Source organism: Drosophila yakuba, chromosome X, assembly GCF_016746365.2.
Source record: "Drosophila yakuba strain Tai18E2 chromosome X, Prin_Dyak_Tai18E2_2.1, whole genome shotgun sequence".
Lineage (NCBI taxonomy): Eukaryota > Metazoa > Arthropoda > Insecta > Diptera > Drosophilidae > Drosophila > Drosophila yakuba.
In genome coordinates this window covers 1,602,229-1,622,516 of record NC_052526.2, presented here as the reverse complement: position 1 = coordinate 1,622,516, position 20,288 = coordinate 1,602,229, and the positions used below count along the sequence as shown (strand labels likewise).

The 20,288-nt window shown below is 38.5% G+C and overlaps 3 protein-coding genes across 8 annotated transcripts in view; all 3 read right to left on the bottom strand.

The window, feature by feature from the left end:
• The window catches only part of LOC6523955, a 79,863-nt gene extending 59,836 nt beyond the window's left edge, over positions 1-20,027 (bottom strand). The window contains exons 1-2 of one of the 2 annotated variants that reach the window (XM_039377635.1): positions 19,889-20,027; positions 5,364-5,465 (exon numbers count right to left, since the gene is read on the bottom strand). The gene's annotated coding sequence lies outside the window, so the exon portion shown is untranslated. Of the gene's footprint in view, positions 1-5,363; positions 5,466-18,331; positions 18,418-19,888 lie in introns of those variants that run through there. The other variant, XM_015189913.2, reaches the window with a different exon arrangement.
• Positions 3,596-4,562, bottom strand: LOC6523950. Its single transcript, XM_015189915.3, has 2 exons — positions 4,431-4,562; positions 3,596-4,373 (listed from the first exon to the last, which is right to left on the bottom strand). Exons 1-2 carry the CDS (start codon positions 4,442-4,444, stop codon positions 3,647-3,649), a joined length of 741 nt encoding a protein of 246 aa, XP_015045401.1. The 5' UTR covers positions 4,445-4,562; the 3' UTR covers positions 3,596-3,646.
• On the bottom strand, positions 5,979-20,027 carry LOC6523949 (double-stranded RNA-specific editase Adar). Of its 5 annotated transcripts, none has more exons than XM_015189905.3 (12): positions 19,889-20,027; positions 18,332-18,371; positions 15,284-15,371; positions 15,031-15,176; positions 14,693-14,966; positions 13,737-13,919; positions 13,387-13,667; positions 13,173-13,323; positions 12,111-12,276; positions 11,009-11,108; positions 10,454-10,933; positions 5,979-10,386 (listed from the first exon to the last, which is right to left on the bottom strand). In XM_015189905.3, exons 2-12 carry the CDS (start codon positions 18,365-18,367, stop codon positions 10,288-10,290), a joined length of 2,004 nt encoding a protein of 667 aa, XP_015045391.1. In that variant the 5' UTR covers positions 18,368-18,371; positions 19,889-20,027; the 3' UTR covers positions 5,979-10,287. The 5 variants fall into 5 exon arrangements, with proteins under 5 accessions (XP_015045391.1, XP_002099821.1, XP_015045393.1 ...); XM_002099785.4 differs by having other exon boundaries at positions 14,798-14,966; XM_015189907.3 differs by lacking the exons at positions 18,332-18,371; positions 19,889-20,027 and adding an exon at positions 15,921-18,259 and having other exon boundaries at positions 14,798-14,966.
• Positions 20,028-20,288: the final 261 nt, after the last annotated feature.

The window sequence follows — 20,288 nt, the reverse complement described above, 5'->3', positions numbered from 1 at the left end:
AACGCGCTTGGCCTACAAAAGTATTTATTACGCTTCGAGTTCGCGTGAGCCGTACCGAGTTTTTTTCCAGTTACTTTACAAAAAATGTTGTGTTTATTTCGGAACATTTTTTTTTGTTGTGAACCTCACCAAATGCCTCAAAGGTGATATATTCTTTTCCTACGCATAGGAAATCCTCCGTGTGCTTTTATGTAAGTTATTTAAGCAAATAATATTAGGAACATTCGCACTGCCAGCTGTTCGCAAAGCAGAGACGGAAGTCAACAAGTTTCTCAGTGCTTTCCCGGATGACTTCGCCATCCAACTAGTAATGGCAGCCGGTAAGAAAAACCTACTTAAGATGTTCGAAAAGTGATGGAAAATGTGCACAGAGTTAGTTCTGAATGCAAATCGCAAGTAAGTGCAGCACTATAAATTTCAAATGAAGCGGCTGCTACAGCTCAAGATGCAGTTCATGTGGTAAATGGTAACAGGTGTCCGTAACATAGGTCACACCTTCGAATGTTTTATCACAAGTTCTTTTCGAGCCAGGCTATTAGAAGGGTCCAAAGGGTGTAACAGGTGGAACAAGCAGTTTCGGTCTAATTGAGCATACATTCTCGTGAAAAACTTGACGACAAGTTTCGTAAAGATTTACCAAAAGTTTTACCAAGTTAGTAAGATGCAACCAAAATAGGTGTATATTATTGGTGATATTTAGTTGTCAAAATGTAGATAGCTTGAGTTTCCAGCACTCATAACTCATGCCACATTTTGTTGCTCCAAAATCAAATTACTGGGGTAACCTTCGCAGAGTAGAGTATGATCACTTTCTTGGCCAAGCGTTGCTTTGTGGACTGAGCACAATTGAGCAGCCACTGACCATGTTTCCACTCCTGGATGTCATGGGCTCTTTCTTGCTATGGGAGCACAATTACAGCGCAGTCAGTCAGTCAGCCAGTTAGTTAGTTAGTTAGTCAGCCATCCAACGAACAACGAACAACCGACGAGCAACAAACCAACCAACCAATCAGTCAGTCAAACAAACGGCCATCCGGCCATCGAACTATATCTTTGTCCACGGTCATGGTCTATTGCCTTGGCAGTGCTCCGCTCTTGGACCATTGGACCACATTTGAGTCGAATACAGAACGTTATTGTGTGCGATCGGAGGGATAGGCTAAACTTTACTGCGATTTCTACCCTCCAATAACTCTGTCTACTCTCTACTCTATACTGTCTACTGTCTACTGCCGACTGGCTACATTTTGCCACTACGATGAGGCAGTTCCGGGTCGAGTGGGTAGAGAGTAGCTTATTTGGGTGTACATCATACCAAGGCAATCCCCTTTCCGTGGGTCCAATCTGTGGGATCACCTCACATGGTTTGTTTTTCACGCACAGCTTGGATACATGGATACTCTCCGCAGAGAGTCAATGTTCCACAAATGCAAAAGCATTTAGATAGATAGAAAGGATCGCAGAGTCCCTTCACTTGAGATTCGCCCAGAGTTCGAAGAGATAAGGGTTTTCTAGCCGTAGGCGGGTGGAGTCATGAACAGGACAGAAGAGCAACCATTTTAGGACACTTTCGACTGTCAAGGCAAAAGCTAACTTGGCTGTCGAAACAAAAGCGAGTGATAAATTCTCAAACAGATGACGGCGACAGTAGACGGTAGCACCGGAAATGTGCGTGTTACAATACCACACTCAACACACACTCCACACACACTCAGCACACACTCAACAGACTCAACAAATATACACTGTTCCTGCGACTGTGACAGTACAGTACAGTACACGATACATTTGTCGACTTCCGCTCCATTGGGTGGTGTGCGTAAGTGTTTGCCACAACAAAGAGGTTTCACAACATCCGCACTCACATCCGTTGCCACCACTACCGCCGCCGTTGCTGCTGCTGCTGCTGCACGCTGTATGGCAACAAAAACAAAAAATTATAAAATGAAATTAGGTACAATAAACTTTATGTAGTTTCATTCTTGTTCCGCATGTTTCATGTGCAACTTTGAGTACCTGTGCGTCGAATGATGCATTGTATTCCTGTATTCCTGTATGCCTGTCTTCCTGCCACACACCCACTGCCACTGCCACTTTCCTCATTCATCAGGGTTACTTGAGCAGCAGAATGTACTCGTCCCACACAAATCTCCATGAAATATCTTAATTTTGCATGTACGTGCATCGACGTAAATGGCATTTTATGTGAAAATCACATTTGCATATGCTAATGCGAAAACCGATCACCAACGACTAAACATATTCCAATATTTCCCTGTTCCATAGAAGAGCACATTTACCCTGCCAACCAACAAACAAAAAAAGAAAGGAGAACATATTTATGATCAACACCAAAGGTAGGACCAACTTGTTGCTTTAAACAGTTGGTAGTGGGCTTTAACCAACTTCGTTGCGGTTGTCTAGGTTTTAATATAATTAGGCACTGAAAATTCTATTATGCTATTATTGTATCGAAACAAAAATACTCGTGTGGCTTGCCGAGTGCAACATCGCCGTTCTAGCTGACTTTGTGTCCAATAATTCGATTTAGTCACTTTTTACCGAGAGAACAACCCCGATCAATAGAGGGACCTGGGCCAGCCTTTAATGGCACTTTGAGTGCATTAGATCCAAAGTGGCTGGTTGCAAACTTTATTATTGTATCCGAGTACCAATACACCCATGCACCCAGCTACCCCATCAAATAGAATAAATGCAGATGCGGATACAAATGGGGTATTACATTCCTATTCACGAATCAGCTAGGTACATTGGTGTGAAGCATCATAACCTGCGTTTTTTGTTCTACTTATTCGCTCACTTCAAAAGCCATCAAAACTAAACACCCCACTATTCGCACCATAAACACAACAGACGACACCACGACACCAGTTGATGTGAGTCAATTGTGAGTCACTGCCGAATAAGCGTATGAATACCTTGTGCTGTCTAGCATTAAAGCAGTAAACCAACCTGCATATCCTTGGGACAGATATACTCGTACTCGTACCTTGCGAATGCTCGAATGTTTGAATGTTCGAATGCTGGCAAGGTACTGCAACATTTGTCCTCATTCAGCTTAGCTCCCATTACCATAGCAAGTCCTATTAGGTCGCACTTGCATTCCCCCTGCAGAGTTGAACTCAGAACTGGAATGAAGATGTCGCCGCTTTGCAAAATTGGTTATTACCACGTTCTGACATGGATCTGACGCCAGACACAGATACGTATGTATGACCGGCAGATCCGAGCACCACATACGCCCAGGCCACATACCTTTTCCCAACTTGCTGGTAGGCGATATCCAAGAAAACAAGCCACTCTCGCCAGCTGGCGGGCAAATGTGTTTATGTGCCTTTTGCGCCACAGAACTGTCATCAGGAAAACGACAAGGCAAATACCCCGAAAGCAAATGTCTTGTTCTGGTCGTTCGGCCAGTGAACCAACTTCGTTTCTGGCGTTGCAAAGCCTGGGCAATTTGGGGTGCTTAGTGCTTAGCTTAGCTCCCTGTTTAATGCTGGCTGTGCTGTGCCAGTCTGGCTTGGGATCTGGATTAATTGGGATTGGTGTTCGGCATATTTAAAGGACGCAGTAAGACGAGTAAAAACTTGATTCTTTAATCACATTGCTCTATTTTCATTTTGGTTCATAAAAGTCCGCGCAGGCAGGAAATCACCATTAGCAGGTGTGCCAAACTAATCCAATAGCACAAGTTCCTCGAAAGTTTCTGGCCACCCGTGGGGATTTCCAAAGGAACAACAACGGGCACTTGCAGACCATCTCTAGAGATCATCACTGCGCAATTCCCGGAGCCTGCAGTGCATTCACATTCATGATTCAAATACTGCCCGGAGGAGCACGGCTTCCTTGGCCCCAAGAAATTACCCTCTGAGTGCACTTTCCACAGCCGTTGAGCTGACGTATTCACTCGTCGCTGCTGATGCAACCGATGATCAAAAGACCGTCTTCGGTGCATTACATTTGGGGCAAGCCTGGCACTTTGATTGCAACTTAAACCACTTTGTCCCATGCGACATCTAGTTGGTGCCAGCAGATGGGTCGTGGTCGTACTGGGAAATGGAAAACTCATTGCAGTACTTCGTCCCGATACAATGACGCGTTTAAATGAATCCATTGAGGAAGCAGTGTGAATGGTTCGCATTAGTTCGTTCATCGAGGGGTTGGAGAGATAGACGCTATCTGTGCCCGCTGGTAATTGAACGTTATCATGAGCCAAATATGTGTTGCTGTTGCCTCTTTCGTAACTGTCTGCATTGGCCATGGCCATAATAAGCGTTGGCTCACTGTCGGCGTCACCATCCTTGCGCCTGGGTGTTCTTTTCTTGGCGCCTTTTACAAACGCACGACAGCCTCTAACCGATTTGTGATATGTCTTTTTAAAAGGTTACTTATGATTATTTTGGACTTACAGTTGCATCCACATTGTATTGTATTTCCCAGGGAAACGCTCTTATGACAGAAATTTAGTGAGTGTATTCAGTGTTTTGGCCCGTGGCAATTGAGAAACTTTTGTCCCCTTTGACTTTTATCTCTGGGCTAACTAAGCTCAATAAACTTATGACTAGCTCTGAGGTATATTCTTAGGTATAGTTTCCAAGCCCAAAGATTCGTTTAAACCCCTTTTAATTTTCCACTTAATTCAGCTTGAACCCAACTTCCAAACTGAGCCCCTGTCCCTATTTCTTTTCAGTGCAATTTGTGTAGCCGTAGCCTTCTGCTGCTGCTTTTTGGCCCGGAGGATGGCGGCATGAAGCGAACTGTCTGCATTTTATAAGCAATACGGCACACAGGCATGACTGCCACTGACTGCCACGCTGTCGGATTAAGTGCCACCGCCGCCTCCCTGCCACTGAGCACATTTCCGTTAAAAGTAAATTACATTTTATTTGCTTTTAAGTGAATTATTTACTTTCTTGCTTGTCGCTGCTTTACAACCGGCAACCAACCAGGCAGCACCTGCACATACTTCCAGCACATTCCCAGATTTCCCAAATGGTCTTAGCATAAACTGCGATATCCGAACAGTTCGGAGATATCATCAAGGTATTCATAAAATTTTCTCTATTTTTTAGCAGGAAATCCATTTATGCGGCAGTTGCCGCCGATAGTGTGAAATAACAAAATGCTCCTTGCAACTTAAGAGAGAGACCAAGTGCAAAGCATCCTCACTGAAGTCGGGTTTCGTTAGCAGCGGGCTGTTTTAAAAAATTCAACAAGTTCGTTGTCGACGAAACCTGCATGCTGTGTGGAAAATCAACGCTCAAGGCCGCCCTCGGATCTACGCTTGTACAACCCAATTGTTTTTGGTTCACTTTGAAGGGATTATGAAATTGAGGACTTACCGGGCAAGTTAGCTGCATCGCTTCGATTCAAGTTGCCTTGAATCCTCGGAATACATTTCAGCTCGGCTCCAAGGGATTCTTACGTGCAACCAAGAGCGCCATCTGAAATGAAATGGGGCGTTCTGTGAATAATTTGTTGATAACATTAGAGCCTGCTATACTAGGTAACTAAACAAAAAATGTATAAAATATGCTTGTAAATCCCAACCAGCTTAAAGTGGGCAATATATAAAACAAAAAATCGTTGCAGATTAAACACATTTTATTTATTTTTGCTTTCAACAGGTAAGTCAAAGTATAAGTAAAAATAATAGTACAAAATATTCTATCGATGTATGTAAGGCATGTAAAAATACTTACATTTACTGAAAAAGAAGTGTGGGGACTGCAGCAGAGACCAACAGCTGCCAGATTTTTCCCCCAAGTCCGCTACGTATGCTACCTACCTATATCGAAATATATTCCAATGCCTTACAAGTGACGACCTATGGCAACCATATGATTGTAATCCCAACAATCGGAATCTACTCACCTGACTTTATTCCCCATTAATCCCTTGGTACATAGCTACTAAATCCTTAGGTTCGCGATTTGTAAATAAATAGTCGCATCCTGTTTTGTTCTCTATATATTATTGGTAATTTATTAAATTTCATTTACATTAGTTGGAGACCGAACGATTGTGTAAATATTCATAGGCTTATAGGGTTTAAGTTTCGTCTTCAATGACGTGGGGATCATTTTATTGGCTGACAGTCGATTATAAAACAAAAAGGCCATCGTAAAATCTATTTTAAAAGTTTGAATTATTGATACATTCCTTCTTCTTTTTGTTGCCGACTTAAATGTTTAAGGTAGCTGTTAACAATGCTTTTGCTCGCTTTTAATCTATTTGAAGCGTCTGGCTATTTGCACTAAATTTTGATCAAGTTTTGAACAAAGATTTACGTATAATTGTGTATTTATATGTATTAAGCTACGCATATACTGATTTCCTGGTACATACGGATTTCATTCTTTAAAAACTAAACGAGCAATTTTGGATGCCTGCATTTGATTTTGACGTTCTTGCAAGTATTCAATTCAGTGTTTAAAAGAAAATTTCTTAAGCTGCAAATAGAATTTGTATTTTTCCGACTAGACTGTTACTATTTTGAAATTTTATTGATTCGCGTTATCCAAGCGAATTTCTTGAAACATGGACAAGCGAAGTTCCAGTGTAGGAAGTGTAAACCTAGTTTTTATTAAAGTTTGTTCTGTGTATTTAGATATTAAGTGTTTATTATTTGCTTAAATCTTTTGGATATATGCACTAATCTTTTTCAAGAACAAAGATTTACGTATAAGTGTGTATTTCTATATATTAAGTTATGCATATATTGATTTCCTGGTACAAACGGGCTTGTTTATAAACTAAAGAAAATCCATCTATATTTGGATGTCTGCATTGCTAATTTCCTAAACCCACTAATCCATCAAAATTGCAAGTTTCGGTGGAATCAAAAAAGTATTTGATGTTAACAAAAATGTGTTTTTGGCTCGAAAATAGAAATCCATTCAGCATGATTATACTGTTTATTTTTTTGGTAGTTTGATATTCGTTTCGTGAACTTTGTGAAATATGCGTAAGCAATGCCTAATGGATATGGGTAAGCCCAAAAGTAAAGTTTGTGGTCTCTTTATAACCTTTTTAGCCAGAAACTCAATAATAAATAAATGGTTGAATGATTAAATGTTTTTTGATTTCATGAGTACTTGATCTGCAATATTAATTTAGAATGTTGTGTCTCAGCTAATTTATTGGTTACACTCCTTCAACTTCGAAAACTTTAAAAGATAGTTGCCCCCGAACGGATTGTAAAGCATATGCTTTAATAATATGCTAACCAAGTCTGTCGTCAGTGGCCCTAACTTTTCATACAATTGCAAATGGTATTATAATCTGTCTTGGATTGCTGCCTTTAGCTCGTAAATATGCGGCTGCGATTGCAGTACCGCTGGATTAGTGTCTTCATGCTATATGATATATGGTATATGGTATACGGTTTTGGTCTAGAACATCATAGTAGTAGGGGCTCGATGCGACTTCTTATCACTGGTTTAGCGGGATATAATAAAACCCGGCATGTTCTCTATAAGCATCTAAGTGTGTTTGCAGGACTGCTTTTTGTTTGGAAGATGTGTAAATACTTTCCAAGTGTTTTGCAATTTGAGCAACCTTTTGTTTTGTATACTTATTCATGTAATTCAAACTTGCAAGTACAATATCCATTTCAAACTGTGATATTTACTTTTTTTCTTTTTCTATTTCTATTTATTCCCAAACAGGTTTCAAATATATTATGAAATAATGTGTATGCGAACCGATAGGCAAACCAACTTAGTAGGTGAATAGTTAAAGCCGTTCCATAACAAGAGTAGAGCACTCGACTAGCACACTATTGTATATATCTGATTTTTATCCCAACTAAGTATAATTTAGTATAATTAAAAAAATTCTCATAGTTATATTTGTGTGTTCTTAGATAGGTATTTTAATACGTGTTGAACGTTTATTAGCTGGTTCTTGAATATACCGACGACTAGCCTACGTGTTATAGAGTTAAATGTATCTTTTATCTTTTACGCTTTTTTGCAATAGAAATTAGTTGACTCAAGTTTAAATATGTATGCTGCATCGAGAGCCTATTGTTTTGTTTAGCAATTATAAATGATATTCGAGGAGTCCCAATGTTAACCCACCTTTCCATACGTATTAATCTACTTTGTAAAATTTCTTATTTGAAAATCTAATGTAGACAAGCATGGTGCATGCCATTTAAAAATTTTTGTTTTCCTATATAGTCATTGATTATTATCTGCTGCTGCTTATCATAGAATATTTAAGAATGGATAAAATGCAGCTATGCTGGAAGTACTAGTAAAATTTAGTATCACAGTATTTTATATAAGATCAACTTTGGTTTATCCATCATACGCGGTATCTTTGCAAATATTACTTAAGTCAATTATATCGTCATATTATTATTTAATGAAGTAATGAAAAAAAACCGCAAGTTTTTTATGCCAATATATTTTTAGCATGCGCAAGAAAAAAAAATAGTGTACTTGTATCACTTTGAACTCAAAGGAAATCTATAATTTAATTTTGGTTTATACCACTATTAAAAATTAAAAATAATGTCCTCTCCACTTAGATTTAATTTCACATTTAAAAAGCCCTGATGGTTTTTGTATTTTATTTGTATTCAGAGTATCAGCAAATTTCTCATAAGGTAAGCTGGTAAAATTAAAATGCCTACTACGTGCCGATATAAAAAAGGTAAAAATAAATTCTTCGTTATATTTAAAACATAATCGGCACAATTAAGGTACTCGATAGTGAAGAATACAAGTTGGATTGTAGAAAAAAAATTAATCAAAACTCCGAAGCAGATTCGTAAATAATAAACGGTAACGGACGAAATAAGCGGTTGTTTTTTTTAGACCTTAATAAAAATTTATGGCTTTAAATGAAAAATTATATCTAAACAAATCGGTACACACTTTCGAGGTCGTAAGTATTTTCGTAGTTAAGACGATTCGGACAAACTGCAACTGCAACGAAATAAGCTGTGCTGCTCTAATGTCTTGCAGTCTTTTTCATTTTCGTGTTCTATGCAACTTCGACGTAATATTTACTTCACATATCTGAATGGTTAGAGACTATGACTTTTTTTGGAATACCACATTTGACTAGATTATTCATCATAGCATTATCAAGTACACATTAAAGGAGAAACCAAATCGCCTTGTTTTGAATTGGAATACGTCAAATGTTGGAAGAGTTATTATTGATTTGACCATTTACAATTGCCATTTCAAATTGAACGAACAACCAGAAGATAGCCAACCGGAAGAACTCAGGCGGAAGTTAGTTTAATAGAAAATATTATGATGTACAAGTAACCACAACTAATAGTATGTCTTTCTACATTATATAAATTGGCGATACAAGCTTCATGATAGGACTTAGGAAGTTTAAATGCCTTTATCATGCTACAAAGTTGGTAACTAATATATTCTTATCTGCATTCGCTTGCATGTCATTTGTATCAACTAATATTCAAAGAAATCTACATAATTTATTTGATAAAATGTTGTTATATATAAAGTTTTTCAACCAAGAACACAGTTTTATTTATTGAAAATCAATTAAAGCTTAGGTTTATATCTGATCTGAAGAAAAGTACGTGAAATTAACGCAGATTCACCTAAAATGTTCTTATGCTTATATTAAGCGTGACTTTATTATAATTATTATGTCGTTGCAAATAACATTACTTAACAAAATACATTGCTTAATCGATAAGAGAACGAATTCTAGATTTCTGTTTGGATTATTGTTATTTATTGAGTTTACTTGTTGGTTTTATATATATATATATCTTTCAACTGTTTCGTAACATTATTTATTACCATATTTTTCTAAAATACGGAAAACGAAAGACACAACTCACTTGAAAGTTTCGACAGTGTAGTTGCGACGACGTCGCAATACATTCAGTTAAATAACAAAACAAGTCACAAAAATAGATGAGAAAGAAATTGCTTTAGCCAATTTGAAAAAGAATTGATTCAAAAAAAAACGCCATAATACTCCTTTACTCAGTTCCAGCATAAAAACTACATTCTATTCTATAAATATTCTAGAGCTGTTCTTTATATTTCGAGCATAAGCATCTTTGTGCTTGCTGTTGCAATGGGTACGCAAGGTTGGCAGGTTCTCAATCATATGAAGTAGTATATCATAGCGATGTTTTTGCACCCAATTGAATTTGCATTCTATGTAAGAATTTGTCATAAAATCTATGTCGTCTAACTCTATTAATTGCTTGCCGTTACTGTTGTCTTTTTTTAAATTATATAATAGTGCTGAGTGCAGTCATTCGGCAAGACCGAACTCATCTTGTTCAATGGGTTTCTTCAGCCAGCTGCCAAGGTCTTCTCGCTTGAATGCAGAAAACAATTCTAGCTTTGCGATCTACAAGAAACGATGGCAAACAATTTGATGCATTTCCCATTAAAAAAATATTGAGCACAACACTCACCTGATAGTCCTTAACGTTAGCTTTGGTTTGCCCATAGTCTGTAGTTACTTTGCGGACTAAAATACCGGGTAAGTTAGCCATTAAAAATCCATACTTAACAAAAAACGCCTGCTTGGTGATGCGAGAAACCTGGCCGCCAATGGTTCGGCCAGTTAGCGAGTTCACCACCTCCAACTCGGTGTCCCCAATGGTCCAATTGATCCCGAAGTTGGGAGCCTTGGCCTGATTTCGCGGCTCTGCCGAGGTGACTAGTGCTAGGCGCGGCTTGTTCAGATGGTACGGCGGGGGCAGGCCTTGAATGGACTTCTCGATTCGGCCGCACACTGCGCGGTACATGTGCTCCGGGTGCAGCAGGCTGCCCAGCACAATCGAATGCAGGTACACTGGTTCAATTATGGAAGACAATAAGGAGCCTTGTATACCCACGATGTTCCAACGTGCAATTTTATCCGAGCACGACATTGTCAGCAGGCGTTGGCCCTACAACACAAAAGCCAGAAATGTTGTATATGATGGTTGTGCAACAATTTAATAGAATCCACCCAATTTAGTTACCTGCAATACGCCATCCCACGTTTGTATTCCATCACTGCTTTTCACTGGAATTGTCCCCTCACCGGACTCGATTTTGGTGCGCAGCTGGCCACGAGCTTTTCTGTTGATTGATGATTATTTCATGTATGATTCGTTGTCGGCATTATAAAATATGAATATGAAAATATAATTATTAGCTTGTTCAAAATCTACTTCAAAACATGCCAAGTAATACTGGAAACAAAACATGGTATGAATTACTTTATTATGTGGTAGGGAGTGGCAAGTCTTATCATTATGATACATTTCCATCAAATATACTTCAAAGGTAATTCCTCAGACCTGCACCTATAGAATCTAATTCAAATGGTCCAGGATTTGTATGCTTAACCTATTTCGACCTGCCATTCAAAACGATTTTGGAAAACAAGAAGGGAATCTTCGGAGCGCCGAAGTTTGCAGACAGACATATCCATATAGATAGCGGAGGAGATGTCTTCTTTTCGGCGTTTTAAAACTTTTGCAAGGGCATACAAATACATATTCAGCAAAATTTGGAGAAAGCACAAGTTTTGTATGTCCTTGCCCTTTTTTAAGCGGATCTTAAAGACCTGACACTTGACTGAGTCATTACAGACGTACAGACAACATATGGCGAATACATTTTTTAACCATACTCAACACAAAGAGTAAAAGCTTTAAAATACCTGATTTTTTGTATGCATTCATGCATATGTTCAAATTAATAGTTCTGATATCTAATATACACAATTTCGTTTAATATATGCCACAAATGTACATAAAAAAAGCGCCTCAACAAGTTTTTACTTCTTTTGGATTATGCTTAAATTTCAAAATGTGACAAAAACATCGCTATTTCAATAAATGTAACTTGTGGCACTTGTGGCGCAATTGTACATATTAAGATATATTTCTTTTTATGCAAATACATATTTTTTGCGATCACAATGTGTTTCCCGCATAGAAATGTTGTTTCTTATTGCGTACATATATAATTCATTATAATTCTACTTGAATAATACAATTTAAATGTGTAAATAAGTAGAGAAAGTATTATTTATATAAAATTATCGAGTATTAATAGAATGTATTTTGTACCAACCTATTTGGATGTTTATCAACACCAGTGTCGTTTTCGTGAGGACTAAATATCCGTGCATCCCCACAAGGTGCTGTATTTATATACAAATGGAAATGTACCCCGGATTTTAGTTTATAAGGGTATTGCCCATCAGTATTCCTCACGAAAATCGACTGATATGCTGTGGCTAAATTTAGGAGAAAATTGAATAAGAGTAATCAAATATAAATTAAAGTAAAACGAAGTAGTTTTATGTTTAAATCTCATTCTTTTCACCAATACGCAGAGGTATACATGAAAAGAAGTCCAACAAAACAATGCGAAACATGTTTTAGTATGCAAGTGAAGCTGGGAAAGCAAAAAGCCAATCGCAAAATACTACGCAACTAATACCCTTTTTTGTTTTGATTTCTTATAATGCCCACTCTTATTTCCAAGTCAAAAGAACTATCATTACATGTGTTTCCGATAGGTGAGTTTTGACTTAAGAAAACTAAAGCACGTTATCACAACTTTTGGTTCTTTATAAATGAGTCTGGGAAGTTCACTGGGCCCAAATCATCCCACAGGTATTGAAATGAAAAGAAACTTTCTTACTTTAGGAGCTTTCCCTTCGGTACTAAATAATTGGATTGCATTTTGGATACAGAATGTAATAAAATAGTTCAACTCAAATGTTAGTAACTAAATAAACAAGGAAAATGCCGTTTAAAATAAAATAAATGCGATACTCTTAATGATTGTGCTTAGATTTTATAAATAATGTTTACAAATTATTTATTTTGATGATGGTTTGCCCTTAAAATGTAATTTTGTATAAACACCTTCTACGACGATCTGACAGGGAAAACATAAGTTAGCTTAATGTGTAAAAAAAAAAAGAATAAAAATCTTTGTGCGTATATGGTAAATGAGCACAAAAAAGGAACTTTAGCTCTTACGTACAGCTAATTCTTCCTGACAAACCGTACATTTTAAATATTAACATTTAACAACTAAATTATGCATTACGCTTAGATGTAACTTCTATTGTAATATTAGTATACGTAAACTGAACTTAGCATATGCATCAAACAACTATACCCTGATTGCACTGAAGGTCCAGCTGTGCATATAAGTATTTGAGAAGACAACGCCTGGAGACTATTTCAGCATGGGAATCGTTTAGGACAGCTCCGTTCACACTCATATGCTCACCGCTGACACACTTTGTGCCCGTCGAAACTGAAATAACCTGATGAAGGATAGGTTTGGCATTATAATTGGGTTCGCAATGCTTGGCTAACTACGGACTTACTTTGGCTTCACAAAAATTCATGTTTTCAGTCATTACAATGCCCGCTAATACCTTTCGACGCGAATATGCCTCCTGACCCTTAATCACTTCCATGAACTTTTCCAAAACCAGCCGACCAATGGTATCCGCGTGTATCTGAGGCAACTCCATCGATGACGACTTGTCGTCGATTGGAAGGGGCACGTTCTTTTGTGGCACCACCATCGGACTGTAGGAAATATTGCATAAAGAAGCCAGTGCCGCTTTAGCTGCCGCATTCTTCGCCGTCTTTTTGGAAGGACCTTGGGAAAAATGGAGTTACACATTAGTATATGCGGCTTTAGTGCTTACGAGGTAAATCAACTACATACCTGTTCCGTCGAACTTCTTTTCGTTGATTGTGACAGTCATTTTGAAGCGACAATTGTTCTGAGCGCCGTCAATATTAATGCATTCAAAATTAACGTCATTGAATAATTCGTAGAGGAGCATGACAGGACCCTTATCTGGAACCTTCTTTTGACCGTCAACAGTAATAGCACTTTTGCTGACATCTAGCAATATAAAACAAAATTAGCAGGGGATAGTTGACTGCTTGTCATCCTGAAGCTATGTCTTAGTTTTCTAAACTTATTTCAGACGCAATAGTGTTCTCCAGCCATATCGGGCAAAAACAAGGGAAAGCATAAACAAGAAACACAAATAACTTATGAAAAAGTAGAGATCAAACACTAGAACACAAAATTGTTTGCTCTATTAAACATTGTGCGCATTTTAGGAGTTGAGGAAGTAATGCTAAACAAGGCACATTAATAAAGGCATTAATAAAGGTCGCTTACAGCTCAATTACACTGAGGCCTTTAAGTAGCCGAATGTTTGGCTATTTACTGAAATTAGGTTCAGCATAAAGCATTTGCTTTGGCCGATAAAAACTTTAGTTCAAATGAGCAGGGTGCGTTTTAATACAAATAATACAAACGATACCGAAATCAACATTGCGAACCTTATGGCACTATAAACATACATAATTGCCATATCATTGATAACAATTGACTTTGTGCTCTGCTCTAAGGACTGCGCACTCCTTGTAGACATGGCCTTCTTTATAATTGGATATTCGGCAAAACTTTGCTATTAGATGAATGGGGACATCTTTGACTGTAGGCATGAATTTGTGTGAAAATACGCTCATAATACACATAGTACACATTATTTACTTTAAGTTAAAGTGCATAGGGCCACAAAACACATAAGGTTCCAGAATAAATTATATTAAATAATAAATTAAAATATTCAACAAAAGAGGAAAAAAAACACTAATACTTGCTCTGACTCATGCAAAACATTTGAAGACGCAACGTGGGTTGTTCAAGCGAGGTAAGGTTGGAGGTAATGATCTCGACCAATTTTTGATTGGACAAATTTTCAATACCATTTTCAAGATGTTCATCGCTGGTAAAGTCCAAGTTGCCCGCCGGCTTCAGAGGCGACAAAACTGCTCCATCCTTGAACTGTATAAAGCTGCGCAGTGCAGTTGCTGCTGCTTCGATGCGTGCAACTTTTTTACTGCGGCCCTGGCCCAAGTATTTCTGTCCATCGACCTGTAAATTAAATTCGAGAATTCAGGATCGCCTTTCTTCTTCGACAATAATATAAATATCTTACCTCCACGGATATCGTAAATAGAGGTGCGTGTACCGGACCAGTCTGTGACTCCAATTTGTAAATCAGTCCATGTCTAAGCTCATTCAGCATTGCCACCGTGTTCTTCGGCTGCGGAATGCGCTCCTTGCAGATTTTCTTTTTTGGAGCTGCTGTAACGAAATTGCGTGGATCAGTGGACTTCATTCGCATTCGAACTAGCAATGGAATGTGCCCGGCCCAATGGGCACATCCTAGTGCTACGAGAGGGACTTACCAGCGTATTTTGGCATCTCATAGCGCCTTTTTTGTGGCGACTTTCGGTTATAGCCATTCATGTTGATATCAGATGGTGCACTCACCGGCTATGGATACGTATGCATTAATAGTGAAATCAAGAGTATTTAGGCATTTACTTTTTAACACTGTACAGTACAACGAAAAGCATTCAAACTTCATTTCAAGGACCCGTTTTGTGTGTAGGCATGTAGTAATTCGCGTTTTCTAGAGGACTTGCTTTTTATGACATTAATGCAAGTACCATTCACAGGCACAGGGTTCGTTTTTTTTCTTCTGGTTTACATATTACATATTGCCGAATTATTCACTTCTAGAAAGCACCAACATGACTTAAAGACCAATCATGGTACATACATACACACAACGCATTGGTTGTTTAATATTACGCACAACAACATCGATACCATATAGACAGTTATAGCAAGACGTTTGTAATACAATAGCACAACAATATGTTTAGTTAGAACAATATTCTCACACATTTTGCTCGGTTAATACGTATGTTGGTGTATTTTTGTGGGCTTACGGCTAAAAGGCATACAAATACACTACACATTGTATCTTTACTACAGTGCGAGTAGGCCAGTTCTGTTGGTTGGACTAAATCAACTTACATTGTAAGGCAATGATGGGAACGTAAAGCGCCGCCTAACAAATAATCGAGACCTTTTGCCAGCATAACTAGAAGCGGCATTAAACTGTTGACGTTGGTAACAAAATGAGGATCTAGCCACTCGCATTGCATGGTGGCATGATTTGTAGCACGCACGCCCTGGTTTATAGGACACTGGATACATTATTGGTCCACCTTTCACTGCTATTTTCAATGCAATAAAACGGAGCAGCCAGCAACGAGCAACGATATGACATTCAAGACCGTCTACAACCCAGCGACTGATAAATTTCGAGTTTCCCGGCTAAGCACTGACATTTATCTGACAACGACAAAAGCCAACTGCAGCTAATTTTGTAGAAGGAACTGCAATTATGAAAAAAAAATTTAAAAAATGTACATACATGTGTAAAAACACATGTTTGTAAGTGTGCAGATAATTTGCGCGACTAGCAGCGATTTTGAGGAGCTCGATATTTATATACCCTTTTAAAGGGAAGGCACATGTGGCAGTCCGTTTCACTGCAAGGCATCCGCATTCGGGGACACTTCAAAGAGCTGGGTTGGAAAGGGCTCCAGATACTGGGGAATTCGTTTGATTTGCTCGTTTACCTTTACCCGAACTGCCTTGAAAAAAATACCTAATATGTAGTGGTAGGCAAATTTATAAGTCGAGAATTGAATTAATTTTGAAAGGGGGCCTCCTGTTCTAATCGAAGGACATCAACCTTGCTTTGGTGGCATGTGTCACTTGTTTTGAAATTCAACAAAAAGCACGGTGCATGACGAAAATTGAGATGCTTTGGTGCTGATAAAACTTTCGCAGACGGACAGAAAGCAGATTTTGTCGAATTAATGAAGTCAAAATGTCAGAAAGGCATTACCAACCCCACGGCATGAACGAAATTACATTAAAATTTGGATGCCGGTGGAGCGGTTATTGCTGCAGCAGCTGCAGCACAAACTCAGAGATGCATGAGTTGCATTGGCGTATCAAAATCTGCAGTAATCAACAGCAACATTTTAAAATAAATATATTGCGAAAATGTGTGCGTGTACATATACTAAGACTCCGGGACATACGATACACATTTGCAGAATCACTCAGTTCGAAGAAATTATATTTATGGTCAAAGTTTGGAGCAATTGGCACCCGCAGTCTCGTAGGTTATTTATGTGCGCAAAGGTGGCTAAAAGGACAGTTCCTACATTTGACAAATACAGAAAATACCTCTCTCAGAAAAAAGGTTTAAAAAATAGAATTTCACTAACTGAAATTAACCACGGCGCAGGCGTCTAATCAACAAAGTTTTTCCTAACCAGAACTGAAAACTAAATGTGTAAAATAGCAGATATACTCGTATACTCGTAGTCCGCCCAAAGTAGGAAACAATAAACGCCAAATGCGAAATGCCCAAAGTTTGTTGCGAACAAAGCCCGAAATAAACAAGTGAAACAATGGGAAAGTGGTAAGGCTCGAGAAATATCCTCTTATGTTCTCGTTGTTCTGACCATTTCGAATTCATTGCAACATATTTATATAACACCGCACCTGTGTGTTGAGTGTCATTTGTCGGACAAGTGATGGCGAAAATTGTAAATGTCTAGTATAATAGGATCGGCCAGCTTCAAGTACTAATGAACATCAAGTACAACATCAAGCATAATTTCGATGTTAAATTATGATCAGTTCTTTTACTTTAAACAATCACGCTAAAAAGGAATAATAACAAATTCCTTTAAGAATTTGGATATAGTTATCCATGTGGTGTTGTGATTCATAACAAAAAAAAAGTGTAGAAACTTAGAAGGATCTATAGGAAAAAGAGGTATAAAATTACCTACCATTGAATCATAATATACTTGCTATTTAAAAAGGTGTTACAAAACTGGAAAACAGAACCAGGAAATGCAGCAGAATATAATGTACTTGTCCCAAAACTGCGACTCATGCCTTATATAGTATAATATTCGCACATAACTACGTCTAATTTCATGCTATATTGTGCAATAATACATTTACATCTAAGCATGGGATCTTCAGCAAGATCAAAATGAACATTATCACTTTTTGACCAATATGCAGTCGTATTACCATGGAACAGAATAACCCAGTTGCCCACGATCTCGGTTTTATCAATTTTAAATAGTAGGCATATCCATGAGTATATTGTAGGCAATTTCCTTACTTTGTTACACTGCCTTAAAATGTCTGACTATAGTAGAGTTCTTAAGAATAAAGTCATAAAATCAACCGAGTCAAACTAAATGTACAATATGCAAGTTTGCGTAAACTTAACATGCAAGATGTGTTGGAGAATTCGTACAAGTAACAAGAATACATACACATAAATATCACATAAGCAAGTTATAAAGAAATCTAATTTTTAATGAAGATTTTCGTCTACTTACGTGCTGGGGAGAATTGTTATTTGCGCTGTTTAACATGACTCTGGAATCGAATTTCACGTACTTTATATATCTTGGTGAAATCTGTTGTGCTATTGTAATGGTGATTTATGGTTTATGTTTTATGTTTATGATTTATAGGAGTATGATGATGAACTACCAATATTCAGAAAAGTAACATCAAACCGATATGAACTGAAGCAGAAGCTCTTGGTTAACAACATAAAATCATATCAATGCTAATAATTAATCTATTAATCAAATCAAGGCTACGAATCTAGTCCCACTTGAGAATATGTAAGTTTACCAGAATTTCTCTCATCTTTCCAATTGGATTTTTTTTTTTCATTTTTCGTGTCCCTGAAAAATACAGTTCCTAGGGCTTAGGCATACAATGTAGTATATACTAAGTATCTATCAGTTTACGGTATGCAAAAATCAAATTAGATCATGTACTCGAAACTCAGAACTCAAGGCAAATAGTTGGTGGTGGTCGGGACTGCAAGAAATAAAGACATCGCATACAATCTCGACTCTTGAAACTAGAAAACTGCTTATATGCATGATTATTGGCATGCGTACGTACATTCCACATGCATGCAACATTTAACATACGTACTTGTATGCCTAAGTTACACGATTCTATTGATTTTCGTACACCCACGCTCTCGTGAATTGACCAATCGGGCCCAAAGCCATCGCTCGCATCGGCTGGCTGGCCAAAAGTGCACTACACACAGTGTACAGCTTATGCAGGCACCTTACTATCTGCTCTATGCACTAAACTCTGTGCCACATTAGGTAATTGCACATGGTCAGATGAAGGCATCGCAACGCATCGTATCTCTCGTTCCTCCTCTACAAGTCACGCAGTCTGAATGAATATGATTGTGAATTTGAATCTGAACCTAAATCCTAATCTGAATCAGTGAGCCACTTTTGCGACTCGCCGCAAGAATGGATGCGAACTTATTGGCCTATTAGCTTGTTGGCTTGTTTGTTTCGCCCAAGAAAGGGAAATGCAAATTGAACGGGGTAGTGGCGCGAGGGGCGAAGGGGCAGATGAACGCAATTCACTGCAATGCAGCAGTGAAGCCTTTCCCTTCTTCTTTTCTTTACGTTTCTCGCCTCTCCTTCCCAGTCGCAAGCCCTCTTTTCGCCGCTCCGCTCCGCTGTTCTCGTTCCTCCTTCGTTCTCTTCCGCTTTGATGTTGGTCGGAATCGGAATGTTACGTCGCATGTGCTTTTGCATGTGTGTCCCTGTGTTTGTGTTTTGGTTTTTTTTTGTTTTTGCCATGTAGCTACGTAACACCCCTTATCCACTACCCACTATCCACTTTGCTCCACCTATTATGCCGTTTTGCGGCACTTATCGGGGGAATTGCTCCTATTTCGGGACACAATACCTATAAAATCTATTGACTTTCGTCGTTTGCCTTTTTATTTGCATGAATGCGATACGCGATATACAACACATACACACACACACACACGGCTGCAGATGTGTGCATGAGCGCGTATATGTACCGTTGGGTTCCGTTCTTTTCTGGCTACTGCATACCTTTTTGCTCTAATTATTGATTTTTACTTCGCTGTATCGGCAGAGTGTCATTTGTTTAACGGTTCTGCTTTCTTCGTTCGGCAGCCGTTTGTAGCCTCACTTCGCTGTTTCGTAGATCAGGATTGGATTTGTGTGGCTGCGACTGCAGTGGCGTGCAATTACATATTTCACTTGGCGGCACTCGGGAGAAAAAAAAGCACGCACACACACGCACGGGGACACGCACACGCACACACTGGCGAGCCCTTGTCACACATACACTGACATGGCCGGACAAACAAATCAATTCTTGTTTGTTTTATCCTCGGTGCGGTGCTGCCTCTTTTCTCTGGCCGCGAATTCGATTCGATTCGATTTGGTTCCCCGTTGCGGATAAAACAACAATCGCGATTCACTTGTT

Coding starts and splice junctions, on each gene's coding strand:
- LOC6523949 (XM_015189903.3), bottom strand. CDS start 16,103: ATGTATCCAGTGTCCTATAAACCAGGGCGTGCGTGCTACAAATCATGC. Junction 11,109..12,110: donor GTTGATAAACATCCAAATAG/GTTGGTACAAAA, acceptor ATCAATCAACAG/AAAAGCTCGTGGCCAGCTGC. Junction 10,387..10,453: donor CTAACGTTAAGGACTATCAG/GTGAGTGTTGTG, acceptor CGTTTCTTGTAG/ATCGCAAAGCTAGAATTGTT.